The sequence below is a fragment of the Crocodylus siamensis genome, chromosome 4, assembly GCF_052110815.1.
Source record: "Crocodylus siamensis isolate JL-2025a chromosome 4, ASM5211081v1, whole genome shotgun sequence".
Taxonomy (NCBI): Eukaryota; Metazoa; Chordata; order Crocodylia; family Crocodylidae; genus Crocodylus; species Crocodylus siamensis.
In genome coordinates this window covers 76,198,707-76,215,375 of record NC_143398.1, presented here as the reverse complement: position 1 = coordinate 76,215,375, position 16,669 = coordinate 76,198,707, and the positions used below count along the sequence as shown (strand labels likewise).

At 42.9% G+C, this 16,669-nt stretch overlaps 1 protein-coding gene across 12 annotated transcripts in view; it reads right to left on the bottom strand.

Annotated features, from left to right (window-relative positions):
• The window catches only part of ACSS3 (acyl-CoA synthetase short chain family member 3), a 203,754-nt gene that overhangs the window by 149,631 nt on the left and 37,454 nt on the right, over nucleotides 1-16,669 (bottom strand). For all 12 annotated transcript variants that reach the window (XM_090042628.1, XM_090042623.1, XM_090042625.1 and 9 more), the window contains 2 exons: nucleotides 12,584-12,718; nucleotides 12,178-12,318 (listed from right to left, as the gene is read on the bottom strand). In XM_090042628.1, coding sequence (XP_089898754.1) covers nucleotides 12,178-12,318; nucleotides 12,584-12,718 — 276 coding nt within the window. The remainder of the gene's footprint in view (nucleotides 1-12,177; nucleotides 12,319-12,583; nucleotides 12,719-16,669) is intronic.

Here is a 16,669-nt window from a genome sequence, read left to right as displayed (position 1 = left end):
GCTCAATTACAAGGCAAACAGACATGACTCTTCCTTCCATGAGGAAATTATTCTCTACAATACAAATTAGCTGAAAAGGTAAAGTTGTCTTGCTACGACTTCCAGTTCTCTGCCACATCAGAATAACATAAGGGCCTGATACTACAAATATGTGCTTGTGCCAGTAGTCCCACTAAAAGAATGCCAAATATGATTAGAAGCAACTTTTCATTAGCATGCAGAGGGATCACATAAACAAAACAAAACAAAACAAAAACTAAAGCTGAAGCTGAAGGCAACTGCTTGCAAAAGACCACTACCAGGATAAACCTCTCTTCAAAATAGGATTGTCATGCATTCCATCAACAGATATTAATAGGAGGTAAAAACAAAAAAGTGAAGAAGTATGTGAGCTGTAACAGGATGGAGAGCATAAAGGTCTCCCTTTTCAACAATACAGAGGAATGTCTCCTCTACCATAAAACATTAGCACCACTCTACAGAACATACTTTTGCCAACAATTACATCTCATGCCTTGTTATATTAACCACCAAAAGTTGCTTCTAGGACGTAGGATTTTGAAATCTTTAAGAGTATTGATCCTGTCTCCATTCATTTATGCAAGATCGTGTGCAATATGTGACAATAACTGTGCATGTTGCTGTAAAAATGTATTATTTTTTTCTTCCAAAACAGAGAAAAATTCCTGATTCTTCACTCTGTGCTTTGATGTACTAGACTACTATCCACATGTGAAAGCTTCCTGGTGAGTGAGAATAAAAGATACTTCACTGCTTTTTAATTGGATTTTCTCTTGCTAGACTGGCACCCAGTCACCTGGCCCTTCTCTAACCATATACCCTTTTATGTTAGCCATTGTTATGGACTCTCTATTTTCATCATTCTTTCTCCCAATCTTCCACTTCCTACCTTGTGTGAAATTTTGGTCTTGGTTGTTCATTTTATGTTACATTAACATTTCCTTCTCGTTTCAAGTGATCCAACATAAAAATGAGCTCAACACACTGACCTAACTCAATAACCAGCATTACACAGCCCTTTTCTCATCCCTTGTAATACGGAGCAACAAACAGTTGCAGTGTCAGATGGAGACAAGCAAGATGGATGGAAAGGAACGTAACTAGTGCCAAAGGAGCCAAATTTCCACAGCAGTGTGTCTCTACTCTCCCCCTTCCTCTATATACCAAAGCCCAGTACAACAGTGTAATATTACTATCCTATTATGGGTGTTTTCTGCAAAGATATACATTTCTGGGAAAGTCTAACTGGTAAAAACTTTTCATGTAGTTTCATATACTTCTTCTGCACTTATCAAAGAAGTTGTGAGGTTTCTCTGAATTCTGCTTTTATTTTTCCCATTTAAAATGAGGTATTTCAATAAAGAAGTCTCAAACTCCCACTGAATTGTAACAAATATTTCTATCCATGAAAGAAGCTCAATATTAACATGGGGATGAATTTTTACAAACTCAATATTAACAAAATCCATCATTCAGTTTTCTTATATTTCTTGAATGATTTAAAGAATGACCAGGATATGTCTTATTTTGACAAAAATACATCATAATAAAAGTCTTAATCTGCCTCTTGAAGACTATTTACAGAATAAAGAGCGAAGTCGTAAGGGATCACATTACAAGAATATGTGTGCACATACTTATCTATATTCATACTTTCACAGCTTTCTTTCAATTTTAAACCTTATATACACATGGATAGATTATACAATATTAAGGAAAGTGCAACATTTCAGCCTGAAAACAAAATACAAGGGTTCTTGTAGCAGGATGAAGTTGGGTGTTGTTTTAGTGCCCTCCTCTGGTCCTTCACTCCTGCCCACCTGGTCCCTGGGCCCTTCCTCCTCACTCACCTACTACGCCTTTTATGTTTCTAGAAATAAATGTTTTGAGGTTGCCTAGGACCCCAGGAGTCTCACAGGTCTAGGTCCGAACACTGTTTTCTTCTAAACACTGGATGCCTTAAAGGCTGTATTCATGGCCTCCAACCACCTCTACAGCCACATCCATATCTTACATGTGTCAACAATCAGTCACTTCAATGGACTCTCAGTCCAAGTCCAATCCCTTGCCTCTTCAGGTCTTTATGTCTTCTGGCCTTGGTTCCCACCTCCTCCAGCTAACCTTTCCAGCTTGGGCCCACCCCAGCAGGCTCAAGCTTCTCCATGCATCTCTGGCACTACTGGGACACCTGCCTCCCCTTTTCTAGTCCCAACCTGGTGCTCCTGTTAGTAAACAAACTGAAAGTCTGGCTCCCTCCTTAACCCAAACACATACCTATCTCGGGAGCGCAATGAAAGAAAAGGGTACATTGTCTCTAACTCACACAGCCTCAGGTCGAGCAGGTCACAGCCAGCAGAAAACTAGTCAGTCAATTTGGGCAAATGAAGCCCACCTGGGTAACCCACCCCTGGGCTTCTCACTTTACTGCTCAGCTCAAGTCCAATCCCCTGCCAGGGTCCCTCAGCACGCAGTCTCTCTTTCTTCCTTGTGAGAGGCCTCAGTTCATCCTCAGGGCTTTCTCCCATGACTGGCCACAGCTTGCTTTCTGTTCCCTTGCATATGCTCTAACTTCTGAGCAAGCCCTTATCTCACCCTTTTCATTATGACCTGCAGAAAATTACTCCACAGCCCCAAGGTGATAGTCTGATTAACAGTCAATCAGCAGCTCCTTCCTTCTTCCCTCCTGCCTGTGCTGTCTAGTATTTATCTTGCCCACTTGTTTACTCACACAGCAGCCTTTACAATGAGTCTGATCCTTTTTTTGTAAGAGGAGCCTCCAGCTCTCTGCTACAGATCTTCAGAAAGTAATGGGGATGTCCAAATAAAACCATTTTGTGTGCAATGATCATTTGTGCATCACTTTTCTACACAGCCACAAATGATGGGTGTGTTTGACAATACCATGACCAGTGTTTCCCACCATGTATTTTCCCACTCTTGCATATACAATAGTTTTATTTTGAAATTGCTATTACTTTCTGAAAGACCCTCATACACGGTGACCTAAATTATCCAGACATCTGCAAGGAATGCAGTCAGCCAGGTCTGACCACTCACGTAGGTTCCTAGCCAAGTTACAGGACCTCCACCTAACCCAGGAGGGGCACAGTCCCACTAGAGGAAATGAATTGTTGGACCTGGTCCTGGCCACAGGCAATGACCTGGTGAGGGGACTGCGGGATCTTGACCACCTGGGCGATAGCGATCATCGCCTACTCGAATTCACCATCCAGCACAGGGTGCCAAAGGCCTGCAGCAAGGCAGCAGGAGAGCACACAAGCCTCCGTGGCTCACCAAAAGCATCCGGGAATATCTCCTTGCTAAAAAGGAGGCTTACACCCAATGGAAAGAAGGGGTCATCACCAGGAAGGACTATTCTGCAGTTACTCGGGGATGTAGGGGGTAGTTAGGAAGGCCAAGGCGGAGATGGAACTGGGACTAGCTTCCCAGATTAAGGACAATAAGAAGTCCTTTTTTAAATACATAGAAGGTAAAAAGAAGGTCCCAGGTAATGGAGGGGCCTTGCAGGATGCTTTGGGAAACTTGGTCGTCACACCAGATGACAAAGCTAACACGTTTAATGATTTCTTTGCCTCCGTCTTCGTAAGTAGGGACCAGGACAGCCACCTCCCTCTGGGCCCCCCTCAGGCCCCGGGGGAGGCACACATAGGCCAAGGGTTAGCGAGGATTTAGTTAGGGAGCTTCTCGAGGGGCTGGATGTTTTCAAGTCAGCCGGTCCAGATGATCTCCACCCTAGAGTTCTAAAGGAACTGGCCCAGGTCATTGCAAGTCCCCTGGCATGGCTTTATGAGCACTCACGGTGATCTGGAGAGGTACCAGAGGACTGGAAGAGGGCCAATGTGGTTCCCATCTTCAAAAAAGGGAGGAGGGATGACCCGAGAAACTATAGGCCAGTTAGTCTTACCTCGATCCTAGGCAAGCTGTTCAAGAAAATTATTCTGGCACACATCCAGGAGGGGCCAGCAGGGGACTGCATGCTTAGAGGCAACCAGCATGGGTTCATAGTGGCAGGTCCTGTCAGACCAACCTGGTAGCCTCTTACAATCAGATCACCAGATCATTAGATGCAGGGGTAGCAGTGGATATAATCTTCCTGGACTTCCACAAGGCTTTTGACACTGTCTCTCACCGCGTTCTCATTAAGAAACTGGAGGGCTGTGGCATAGACACCCACACAGTCAAATGGGTCACCAACTAGCTGGAGGGCCGCACCCAGAGGGTGGTAGTGGATGGGTCCTTCTCAACCTGGAAGGACGTGGGCAGTGGGGTTCCGCAGGGCTCGGTCCTCGGGTCCGCACTGTTCAACATCTTCATCAGTGATTTGGACGAGGGGGTAAAAAGCACCCTGTACAAATTTGCTGATGACACCAAGATGTGGGGGGATGTGGGCACACTAGAAGGAAGCAACAGGATACAAATCAGACCTAGACAGGTTACAAGGGTGGGCACATGAGAATAGGATGGGTTTCAACACAGACAAGTGCAAGGTGATGCACCTGGGGAGGAAGAACCGGCACCATACCTACAGGTTAGGGAACTCCCCTCTTGTCAGCAAGGAGGCAGAAAAGGATCTTGGGGTCATCATTGACTCCAAGATGCACATGGGTCGGCAGTGTGGGGAGGCAGTTAAGAAGGCCAACCGTACCTTGTCATGCATCCACATATTCATTTCAAGCAGGTCAAAAGAGGTGATCCTCCCCCTCTATGCGGCACTGGTCAGGCCGCAGTTGGAGTACTGTGTCCAGTTCTGGGCGCCGCACTTCAAGAGGGATGTGGACAGCATGGAGAGGGTCCAGAGGAGGGCCACTCACATGATCAGGGGACAGCAGGGCAGGCCCTATGAGGAGAGGCTATGGAACCTGAACCTGTTCAGCCTCCAAAAGAGAAAGCTGAGGGGGGATCTTGTGGCCTGTTATAAACTAGTCAGGGGGCATCAGCAGGCATTGGGGGAGTCACTGTTCCCCCAAGCACGGCCAGGAGTGACCAGGAATAACGGTCACAAGCTGGCAAGAGGGTAGGTTTAGGTTAGACATCAGGAGGTGCTATTTCACAGTCAGGGCGGCTAGGGCCTGGAACCAACTTCCAAGGGATGTGGTGCAGGCTCCTACCCTGGGGGTTTTTAAGAGGAGGTTAGATGAACACCTTGCTGGAGTCGTTTGACCCCAGTACTCTTTCCTGCCATGGCAGGGGGTCAGACTAGATGATCTGTTCAGGTCCCTTCCGACCCTAGAAACTATGAAACTATAACCCAGGAGGGGCACTGTCCCACTAGGGGAAATGAATTGTTGGACCTGGTCCTGGTCACAGGCAATGACCTGGTGAGGGGACTGCGGGTTCTTGACCACCTGGGTGATAGCAATCATCGCCTACTCGAATTCACCAACCAGCACAGGGTGCCAAAGGCCAGCAGCAAGGCAGCAGCCCTGGACTTCAGGAGGGAGGATTTCAATGAGGTAAGGAGACTAGTCAGGGAGGTACAGAGGTCCCAGAGGGGAGGAGATTTGGGAGTCCAAGAAGAGTGGTTGTTCCTTAAGGAGATGATCCTCCAAGTCTGAAAGGTGACAATCCCCATGCAGATCAAAGGGGGCAAGAGTGCTCAAAAGCCCCCATGGCTCACCAAAAGCATCCAGGAATGTCTCAAAGACAAAAAGGAGGCATACACCCAGTGGAAAGGATGGGCCGTCACCAAGGAGGATTATACCTCCGCTGCTCGAGATTGTAGGCGGGGGCTGTTAGGAAGACTAAGGCAGAGAAGGAACTGGGACCAGCAACCTGGATCAAAGCTAACAAGAAGTCCTTTTTTAAATACATAGGGAGTAAAAAGAAGGTACTGAGTGAGGACATGCAGGAAATCTGGTGGTCACACCAGACGACAAAACTAACTTCTTTAACAGATTCTTTGCTTCCATTTTTCTGAGCAGAGACTGGGACATCCCACCTACTGGGATCCCGGACTGATCCAGGGGAGGCACAGCCAGGCCTAGGGTCAGTAAGGAGTCAGAGAACTTCTGGTGGAACTAGAAATGTTCAAATCAGCAGGTCCTGATGATCTCCACCCCAGAGTAATGAGGGAATTGGCAGCAGTAATTATGGGACCCCAGCACAGCTTTACAAGCACTCGTGGTGCTCTGGTGAGCTGCCGGAGGACTGGAAAAGGGCCAATGTGGTCCCCACTTTCAAAAAAGGGAGGGAAGAGAACCTAAGAAACTATAGGCCCATTAGTCTTACCTCAGTTCTGGGAAAGCTCTTTGAGAAAATGATCCAGGAGCACATCTGAGGGACCAGCAGGGGATATTATGCTTAGGGGCAACCAACATGTGTTCATTCAAGGCAGGTCCTGTCAGACCAACCTGGTAGCCTTCTACGACCAGGTCACAAAATCCTTGGATGCAGGTGTCGCGGTGGATATAGTCTTTCTGGACTTTAGGAAGGCCTTCAACACTGTCTCTCGCCCCATCCTCATTAAAAAATTAGCAACTGTGGTGTCATCGCCTACACAGTCAGATGGGTCACAAACTGGCTGGAGGACCACCCAGAGAGTGGTGGTGGATGGGTCATTTTCGACCTGGAGGGATGTAGGCAGTGGGGTTCTCTAGGGCTCAGTCCTCGGGCCCACACTGTTCAACATCTTCATCAGCTACTTGGACAAGGGGGTGAAAAGCACCTTGTTCAAATTCACAGATGACACTAAGATGTGGGGAGAAGTGGGTACGCCAGAAGAGAGGGATAGGCTACAGCTAGATCTGGACAGGTTACAGAGGTGGGCAGGTGAAAATAAGTTGGGTTTCAATATTGACAAGTGCAAGGTACTGCACCTGGGGAGGAAGAACCATACCTACAGCATACCTACAGGCTGGGGAATGCCCTTCTTGTCAGCACAGAGGCAGAAAAGGATCTTGGAGTCACTATTGCCTCCAAGATGAACATGGGCTAGCAATGTGAGGATGCGGTGGAAAAGGCTAACTGCACCTTGTCATGGATCCACAGATGCATCACAAACAAATCCTAGGTGATCTTCCCCCTCTATGTGACATTGGTCAGACCGCAGTTGGAGTACTGCATCCAGTTCTGGGCACTGCACTTCAGGAGGGACATGGACATTATTGAGAGGGTCCAGAGGAGGGCCACTCGCATGATCAGGGGGCAGCAGGGCAGGCCCTATGAGGAGAGGCTATGGGACCTGAACCTGTTCAGCCTCCACAAGAGACAGCTGAGAGGGGATCCGGTGGCCATCTATAAATTTGCCAAAGGGACCAGCAGGCAGTAGGAAAGTCCCTGTTCCTCCAAGCACTACCGGGAGTAATAAGGAATAATGGCCATAAATTGACTGAGAGTAGATTCAGGTTAAACATCAGGAGGCACTACTTCACAGTCAGAGTGACCAAGAGCTGGAACCAACTTCCAAGGAAAGTGGTGCTTGCTCCTACCCTGGGGGTCTTCAAAAGGAGGCTAGATAATCAGCTAGCTGGGGTTGTTTAGCCAAAGCATTCTTTCCTGCCCATGGCAGGGGGTCGGACTTGATGATCTGCTCGGGTCCCTTCCAACCCTACCAACTATGAAACTATGGGGTGGAGGCGTCTTTTTCTTCTTTCTTTTTCTTGACTGATACGAAACAGAAGCTTGCTATCAGCTCTTAACATGGAAATTATTTTTTGTGGTGATCCATTTTCATTCTAAATTTTTCTAGGTTGGAAAATATTGAGGGAAATATTTCACTGTCTCTAAAATAATTTTTTTAGAAGTTTTCTGTATACTTCCAGTGATCATCCTTCCTCCAGAGAAAAAGACACAGAATTCTTAGGTCACAGCACTTGACTAATAACCAAAAGTAAAAGCAGCTGGATGCACATTTTGAAAAGTGTATGGAAGGATCTATATGCCTAGAAGGCAGGTTCAAACATTTGCCTCAAAATTATTCAAAAGCACATGCACTGTTCTCACAGGTTTCCCTATCCAGTCCCTTCTAAAAAAGACTCAGAGCTACATACAGATTTCAGTAACTTCTTCACGATCTTCAGTTAGTGATACATTATTGAACAGTCTTTACCAAAATGCTTGTGAGGACTAATAAAGATACCATCCTCTGCTGGTATACCATAGACTTATCTCCACCTTTCTTATTTCAGCATCCTGCATGTCTCTCTATTTTCTAATTCATTAATACAAATCCCTACAAATCTGCTTTTATCTCAAGGGCACTGACATCAAGTCAGAGAGACCTGGTCTGTTCCACTATGGTCATTAGGACAATTTAGTTGTCAGAGCTCCTATGTCCTCCGAGAAGTCTCCTGTTACTATATTCAAGGAAAAGTGCAAGATATGATTTTCTTCTAACAGACCTGTCTTCTGTTTCTACTCCCTTCCTCCATTAATTTTATCCCATCAAGTCCTCATACAAAATTAACTTGCACAACTAAAAGATATTCTAGTAGTAGTCTCATCAATGCCAAATGGAGTAAAGCAAGATTACTCCTGTGTGACCAGCAAAGCCATTACTGGAAAGCCATATTCAAGTTGGTTTTCTATATTCCCAAAGAATGCTGAGAAACTGAAAAGTCTTCAGAGGAAAAGCCATGGATATGGGCTGAGTACTGGTAATATATTTTGTAAGACAGAAGTTAACATTATCATTCTCTATATATACCTGCACAGGGATAAATACCTGGTAAAAGGCTTTGTACTACAGAAAGGTACAAGATCTAATGACTAGAAGCTGAAGCTAGACACATTTAAATGGGAAAAAAGACACTGCCACCCCTGCTGCCTCCTCCTGCACCCTGCTGCCCTCCCCACATACATACAGATCCTCAGTTTAACAATTTGTATACTTACAGACTGGAACATTTTCCAAAGGATTGTGATGAATTCTCTACATTTGAAGCCCATAAGTCAAGGGGGGATGTTTTTGTTAAAGATATGCTTTTCTAGAAAATATGTAATTCAACTACAGCTTGTTAGACTTGATACAGAAATGACTAGGTGGAGTTCTGTGGTGATAGGTAGGTGGTTAGACTGATGATTATAGTGTTTGTTTCTGGCTTTAAAAGCCATGAAGAATCTTTTGATATTTGACTTGGCAGGAGTCTAACAAAAAAAGAAAAACTAAAAACCATGAGCACAACTTGCAGTTGCTACCAGCGGCTAAATACGGTTATGTCCTACCACCTTATTACTATCCCTATTCATATATCAATAGTATGTAATAAGCAACAAAGAACATATTCTCCAAACAGCACCACAAAAGCCCTCCTGCTAAATATCTGCCTATATAAAAAGGTCTTGCAGTGCTTCTGGACAATTTCCAGGCTTGGGTTTGATGCACCTCAAGGAGGAAAGAGTTCCAGAGCTGGAGCTAGACCTCCCTCTTGTTTTTTGCCAAATGGACTTGGCACACAATTGTTATTGCAGAAGGTTGGTCTCAGCTGGCCTTAGAAACATTAGGGAGAAGGCAGTCCTCTAGACATGCAGGGCCCAGGCTGTATACGGTTCCATGGGAGTGTCTAAACATGTAAATGCTGCGGGGTAGGTAAACTCTAGAGTAAACCGACCCCAGGTAGGCATCACACGTGTGAGGATGTGGAAGTAGATTTGCTGCTCCTGGCAGCAGTCTGCTCCCATGCCCTCTGGCCCTGCACCAGCCCCCTTCAACAGCCAGGGGGAGCTCTAGGCTCCCCCAGGCGCTAACCCAGGCCCTGGCAGGGAGCAGGGGGCCAGGAGACAGCTCTTTTCTGGTGGGGGCTGGGAGATTGCTCCCTGCCAGAAGTTGCCTGCTGCCAGGGTGGGCTGACACACCAGAGCCTGGAGGGAAACTGCGTCCCCCTGCCCTGGCTCCCTGATCTTAAAAACAGCTGCAGAGGAGGGGCAGATTCCAATCACCTACCCCAATCCACTGGTAGGGCAGCTAGCTTTGAGCCCCCATCTGGCACACGTCCCTGACCATGACAGTTCCCAGCCAGCCCCGGTATTCTCTGGTTCAGTTTGGTTCACAAAGGCAGGTAGGTGATCAGTATTCGCACTGGAGCACTTGAGCAAAGGTAGAAAGCCTCAGTGAACTTTTAAGCTTTCAGTCGGTGATGCCATGTGGGCCAGGGTCAAACCCTCTCAGAGAAGGTAGTGGCATTGCCCTGGGGTCAATACCACCCCCTTAGGCAGTAGAGTCTGGGAAAGTGGGTAGAATCACCCTTCAGGCAGGAGTGGGGGCTAGGAACAGTGCCTCTTGAGATGCTGGAGGACTGCAAAGTGTTCTTATTGTCTCCATGGAGTAAATAGGCCAATGTCAACTAAACATGTATTACTTAATACAATCTAGAGATATTCCTCACCCACAAATAGTTAGATTTCACACACAGAGAAATGTATAAATGTATGTAATGTTCCATACATAATCTAATTATTGGGGGTCCTCTTAAATTCATCCCCACCCCCACTGCTGCAGTGGGGAAGGAAGTGGCAGGGGAAATAGGGGGTGAGGGGGGCAGTAGGATGGCAGGCAGTGGGGAGGTACTAGTGGGGTAGGCGGTGGGGGAGGAAGTGGGAGGGCAGGTGGTAAGGAGACAGGCAGTGGAAGAGGTGGTAGAGGGGTAAAGCAATAGGGGAGGCAGTGGGGACAGCAGGTCAAGGCCACAGCTAAAGCTACAGCAGCTGTATGCCTCCTGTCACCTCATAATTAAGTCCAAAATAAAGGACATTCCCCCCCTACGTTCAATGGGGGCGGGGGGTGGGCCTCATCCTGGATTCAAGTAAATATGGTAGTTTTATAGGAAACATTCCAACGATCAAGATTTAGTCTTTTTTGGGGGGTTGGGATGGGGAACACAACTTTTTTCCAGCCATAAGGAGTTTTGCTCCACAGAACTACACCCCGCTCAAACACTACATCCTCCTCCCACGCACAATCCACACAAAAGAACACTTTTCTGACCTTTATAGGTCTGTTTCCAATTCAAACACTTTTGCTCACAAAAAAGGAATGTGGAGAGGGGTAAAACAAGCAGCCTGAAATTTTTGCTTCCCACTCAATCATTTTCAGTGTGCTCCCTTCCCTCTCCCCACCAGCACCATACACGCTCTCTCTCTCGCTATCTCTCTGTCTCTCCATTAATGCCTGCAAAGAAAGGCTGCTGAAGTGTGCTAAAACAGACGTGATAAAATTATCAATTTGTGACCAGTCAGAGTGCTGCTTTGGGTATTTTACTGAAGATACAACTTTGGCTCCTTTCCACAGCAGAAAAGTTCTAACAGAAACCCTAGGGGAACTGTTTTAGCAGTCTGTAACTTTTTTACTGATCCAAGCTATAGTCAGCCAAAAAGGCAAAAGGTGAAAGACATTTGACATTTCTATCTTAAAATAATGAGCAAAACTGATAAAATGTGAACTCTCATTAAATTTCTTGCATATTTTAAGGGGGTGTTAACTCCTGAGGGTGGCAGGAAAACAGGAGGCAAATAGACATGAGACAAAATATATATATAATTGATACAGCCATAAACTAGCACAAAAAATAGTTGGTGGCTTACAGTCCTGTACAATATAACATAGTCTGTCTCAAAAGAGATCATTAAAGATTATTGGTTGTTTAAGACTACCATTTTCAAAGCATGTATTACACTAGTTTTATAACTATTCCCATCCTAAACTAATTTTCACAGGGCCTCTTCTCTCAGAGGAATTATTGAACAGCGCACTCCTTTAAAACAGGCTCACTCTCATTTGAATCATAATATTATCCAACAGCATTATCTATTACATTTTTAATTTAATTGGAAGTGATGATATATAAAATAAAATCTTACTAACCATACTATCTTTCCATCAAATAATCACGTATCATTTATATCAAACTTATTACATAGGGTATATGCATGTATCTACCACCCAAAAATAATACAAAAAACAAACATTTGTATTAGGATGCATCTTAGTTTTACAGTCTCCATGTATCAGTTAAGCTAATATAATTTACTGGAAGAAATCAAAGTAATGGGAGCAAGGGAGATTAAAACAACTTTAACAATGCTTATCATTACAGCAATAAACTTCAACAAACATCTTCGCCCTCTTAATTAAATGCTCCCTCATGTGGAACTGAAAATAGTATGTCATAGATACTTACCCTAAAGATACCCTAAACCTACCTTGGGCAAGCCAGTAGTTCCTGATGTATAAAGAATATAAAGTGGATCATCTGAACGAACAGCGACACAGTCATGAGACTGTGCTTTTGCAAGCTCTTCATCCCAGTCAAGATCACGACCTGGAACAAGAGGAACAGTGCCCTATACACCAAGAAACACAGAAAATATGCAACGAAATTAAACAGATAAAATAAAAATAGTTATTCAAATAGCACGCACAACCAGTCTTCCATTAAAACAGCCTGAATAAAAATTAGTATATTTAATCTCTCACTTATCTAATTATTATTTAAATCTTATGCAATGGTAAAAATTCCAATTAAAAATGAACAGCATATATATATTTAATGGAGAAAAACAGGAAACAGATAACAATTTAGAAGCAGAAAACATCTCATTAGTTTACCAAGTTAGGGCGATGGTAAATGAGAACTTTTTCAGGTTTATGTTGCGTCATTGCCAGTGCTCCTTCTAGGAGGGGTATGTATTCCACTTTCCTTCCTGGTTCTATTCCAAAAGTTGCTGCTACAATGAGTTTTGGCTAAAATAAGAAAGAACACATCAAGAATATTTTTCATAAAGTTATTCAGAAAAATAAACCATGCATGTCTTATGTTACACATGACACTTTGCATGTGGAAAGGTGGAAGCCTCTATATTTTTGAACATTTATTTATAGAATGTATGATTCATTAACTTTCCTGGACCCCATGTAGACAGGCACTTTTTAATCACAACTCTCTGTCTTAAGGTGTATGCAAAATATTTAGACATATTTTCAGAACCCAACCACCTAAAACTTTCAACGCACTACATTTATATTTATCCAATTCTCACCAAAAAGGCAGTCATAAAAATAAAAATCAGAAAAGCTAAGAGTGAAAACTCATTTAGAAAAGAATCAGTCATTATTCTTCTTATTCATGCAGTTTTGGAGAAATGTGACAAAAAAAGTACAATCTTCCAGTCTGACTAAGCTAGTTTACTAATTGCATATATTAGCATTAATTTCATTCTGGAAGCAGTAACCAGAACTTCCAAGTTAAGGTTGAGTCAAGATTTCACAGTGTAAGGAGGGATTAAACTGCTTCCTTACAAACGAATAATAGGATGTATGCTTTCAAAATGTACTATTCAAGGAAATATGATAATTCGTTTGAATTTGAAAAAAATTTCCAATTAATTTTCAAAATTGCTTTAAGAAATACAACATATGTCATCTATACCTTTTCGGCCAGACTTAACAACAGAAGAGGACAGAACTTTTTAATTAAACTGAGCTATACAAAAAGTCATGTGGAGAATATATTTGAATAAATTAGTCTGTACTTAAGATGAAATATTACAACTGGAGACAGCAGCTAGTGGTTAAAGACTGTAGTCAACACCAAGACTATAGTTCAGTCCGTGGTGTCACTGCCATTGGATTAGAAGAACTAATCACCACTGTTCCTCTCTAGCCACATGCAACTATAGTCTCAGAAAACATCAAATCAACTGTAGCAAGACTCCCGATAAGCAGAGTACTCTCTGTGGGAGCTCGATGCCGAATTATATAGGACTGAATTAAGCACAGGCTCAGACCTGTTCAATTTAAAACTTTTATTGTTTCACAAAGTCATAAACTAAAGGAGGTCTGTTGGTTCACGAGGTTCCCAAATCAAGCCCTTGCTCTCTAACCTGGAGGCTAGGTGCGGCTGCCTGATTCAGGTAGTCTCAGAACTGGTCAACAGCTCATTTAAAAGGAGTCCCTTATCTTTTTTTAGGCAAAAGATACAAAACTGTCCCCATGGTGGAAGTGAGGCATCTAACATAACTTTACTATTAGTTATATATGATAACACTTATACATATGCATTTCTAATTCTTACTTCTATTGGTTATTTAGTTGACTTATCTATATTATAATATCAGGTGATACGCTTTGTATTATAATCATTACGCTTCTTATGTTAATTCTTAATGACCTTTATATTTCTTATGCTAATTTTCTATAACCTAAATACATTATTCATCTATATGTTTTGCTGGTTTTTGCAGGGTTAAAATGTCAAAACTGACATAATATGCGGTTGTTTTTTCGTCATTGCGGTTTAGCCATGCAGTTTCCTATTCTTAACAATGTAAGCGGCATGTCTGCTATTTTTATCATTGTTTAAAGGTCAGAAGTTCAGTATTTTCATCTAAGGGTCAGAAAGTGATTACCAGAATGTCAATCGCTGACTTCTCAACCTCCTTGAAGCATTCTGGGAGTTTTAGTGCATTTTTTTTAATGCTAGGCCTTGCTTCGCATAAGCACTCTCTCACACTCTCTGGAGCATCACTGACAACTCCCTCATGCCTAACTCCCAATCTTCCCAAGATGCATCTTCTCTTCCTCTTGGCACAGTCACACATCCCTAACTTTTCTGGTGTACCTCAGCACAACAATCATTTGTACCTAGGTGGTTCTCAACCTGCTTAGTTCACAATGGCTTGCCATATTAGGAACAGGAAACTCAGATGTTTACTGTGACCTTTACTTCAAAAGAGCACAACTTATTCCATCACCTGGACCACAGCCACAATCTTGCATAGCTCACCAAAGATGCAGTATCCTTCCAAACAAAAGACACATCCCATTCAGCTATTTGTTGTGGATCTGAATAACCCTGGACACTTGGCAATATCCAGTTTCTACTGTACTACCAGTAGTTGCTACCACTGGAAAAGTTACATCAATGGTAGGGCAAGAGATTTAGAAAGGCACTTCAGGGAATACAGCAGAACTAAGCCATGCATTCCCCTGTTTTGTTCATGAACTGCCACTTAATAGATGGAACATATACCTGGGGTTTCCCTAACAAAATGAATATGCAATAAAACTCCTTTAGGTTCAACAGATGCAACACTGATGGCCACCACTAAAAAAACCCTTTGAAAGCCACATACAAACAATTTGTGGGCTGGCAGTAGTCCATTAACTGAACTTTGGGAAACCTAGCAACCCCACTAACCAACATAACTACTTCTGTTTTAGCTATACATTTGCATGATCTATGAGACTGCAATTTATTTTTAGTTCTGTCAGGTATTCCACAGTGCTCTAAAGAAAATTTAATCAGACCATCTGGGCACATCTATACATGTGTGTTAATGTGCAGTAGCATATTTTACTGTGCATTCACATCAAAAACCATGCTAATAAGCTAATCCACAGAAAAATTAGGCTACTACACATTAATCGTCACCAGAAGAGTGTGCACTTCTGCTACTGTGCATTAAGGCAGCCTAATGCACATTTAGTTAGTACCTCACATTAGAGGTACTAAATTTAACACACAATAGCAAAAGCACATTAATGAACATACAGAGGAACCCATTAAGTAGAAAAATAAAAGGTATATACTTTTTTTTCATCTATGGTAAAGTGACTTTTAAAAATATGCAATACAAAAAAAGGTGCTTCAAGGCAAGACAGGGCTCCAATTATGATGTAATCATGCCTCTTAAGTGCCACACTGAGTGTGCTGCCTAATCACCCAAAAGGTTTGATCATGTCATGATGAGAAGCAGGAGTAATCATTTACAGCTGTATATGCAAAAACAGTATAATTTTCAGAATAAAGTATCAAATAAGGCAAGTTCATTTTACAGGGCTGCCTTATTGGAATGTCAAAATGTCATAATTAAAAGGGGAGAAGAAATGTATACTTTCTGTCCTAAATGGAAGACATGAGCAGATGTCTTTAACCAACACATATGCTTTGTGCATACTGTATTCCAAAGAAGTTTACACCTGTGAATCATAATCCTGCTTCAAACTGAAGGACTTGCAAAAATCAGATGCTTAGGTATTAACTGGGGGGCTTGACTCAATGATCTTCTGAGGTCCCTTCCAGCCCTAATGTCTATAAAAATCTATGAAACTCTGTTACTTGGAGAAGTTATTGGAAAAAAAGCCCCACTGTTCTTTCAAAGGAATGGAATCATCAGCTGCTTAAAGCACAATGTCTCCAAGCATATCATTTAAAAAATTCTTTGCAGTTATCCTTTCATATCATGATGCGTTTAAAATAAGAGGTTTAAAACAAGAGATTAGAAGTATATTTACTTCTAACAAGACACTTACTGCCCCTCAAAAATTACACATTCTTGACTTGAAGAGAAAAGGAAATTACTAGAAAGGCCTCTCCTCACATTCTGTATCACTTCATCACAATTCACCTTATGTCTACAGCAGTGCCAATACCTGACAAGACTAACAACTACCTTCTGTAGAACTATGCTGTATTCCCAGAGCTTCTTAAAATTCAAGATAAATTAAGGCAAACTGCTACAGTATAAGTACTTTTCTACATTCACTAGGAAGTGCTTGTTATTTCTTTTATTTGGGTCTTCTGACAAGATTTAGAGTGTGACTCTTCTTCCAAAAGAGGCTCAGAGATCTCTGTTCCAAAGTCTTAACTCTTTCTAGCTAATCATACAACACCTGAACTTATATCACATGGTT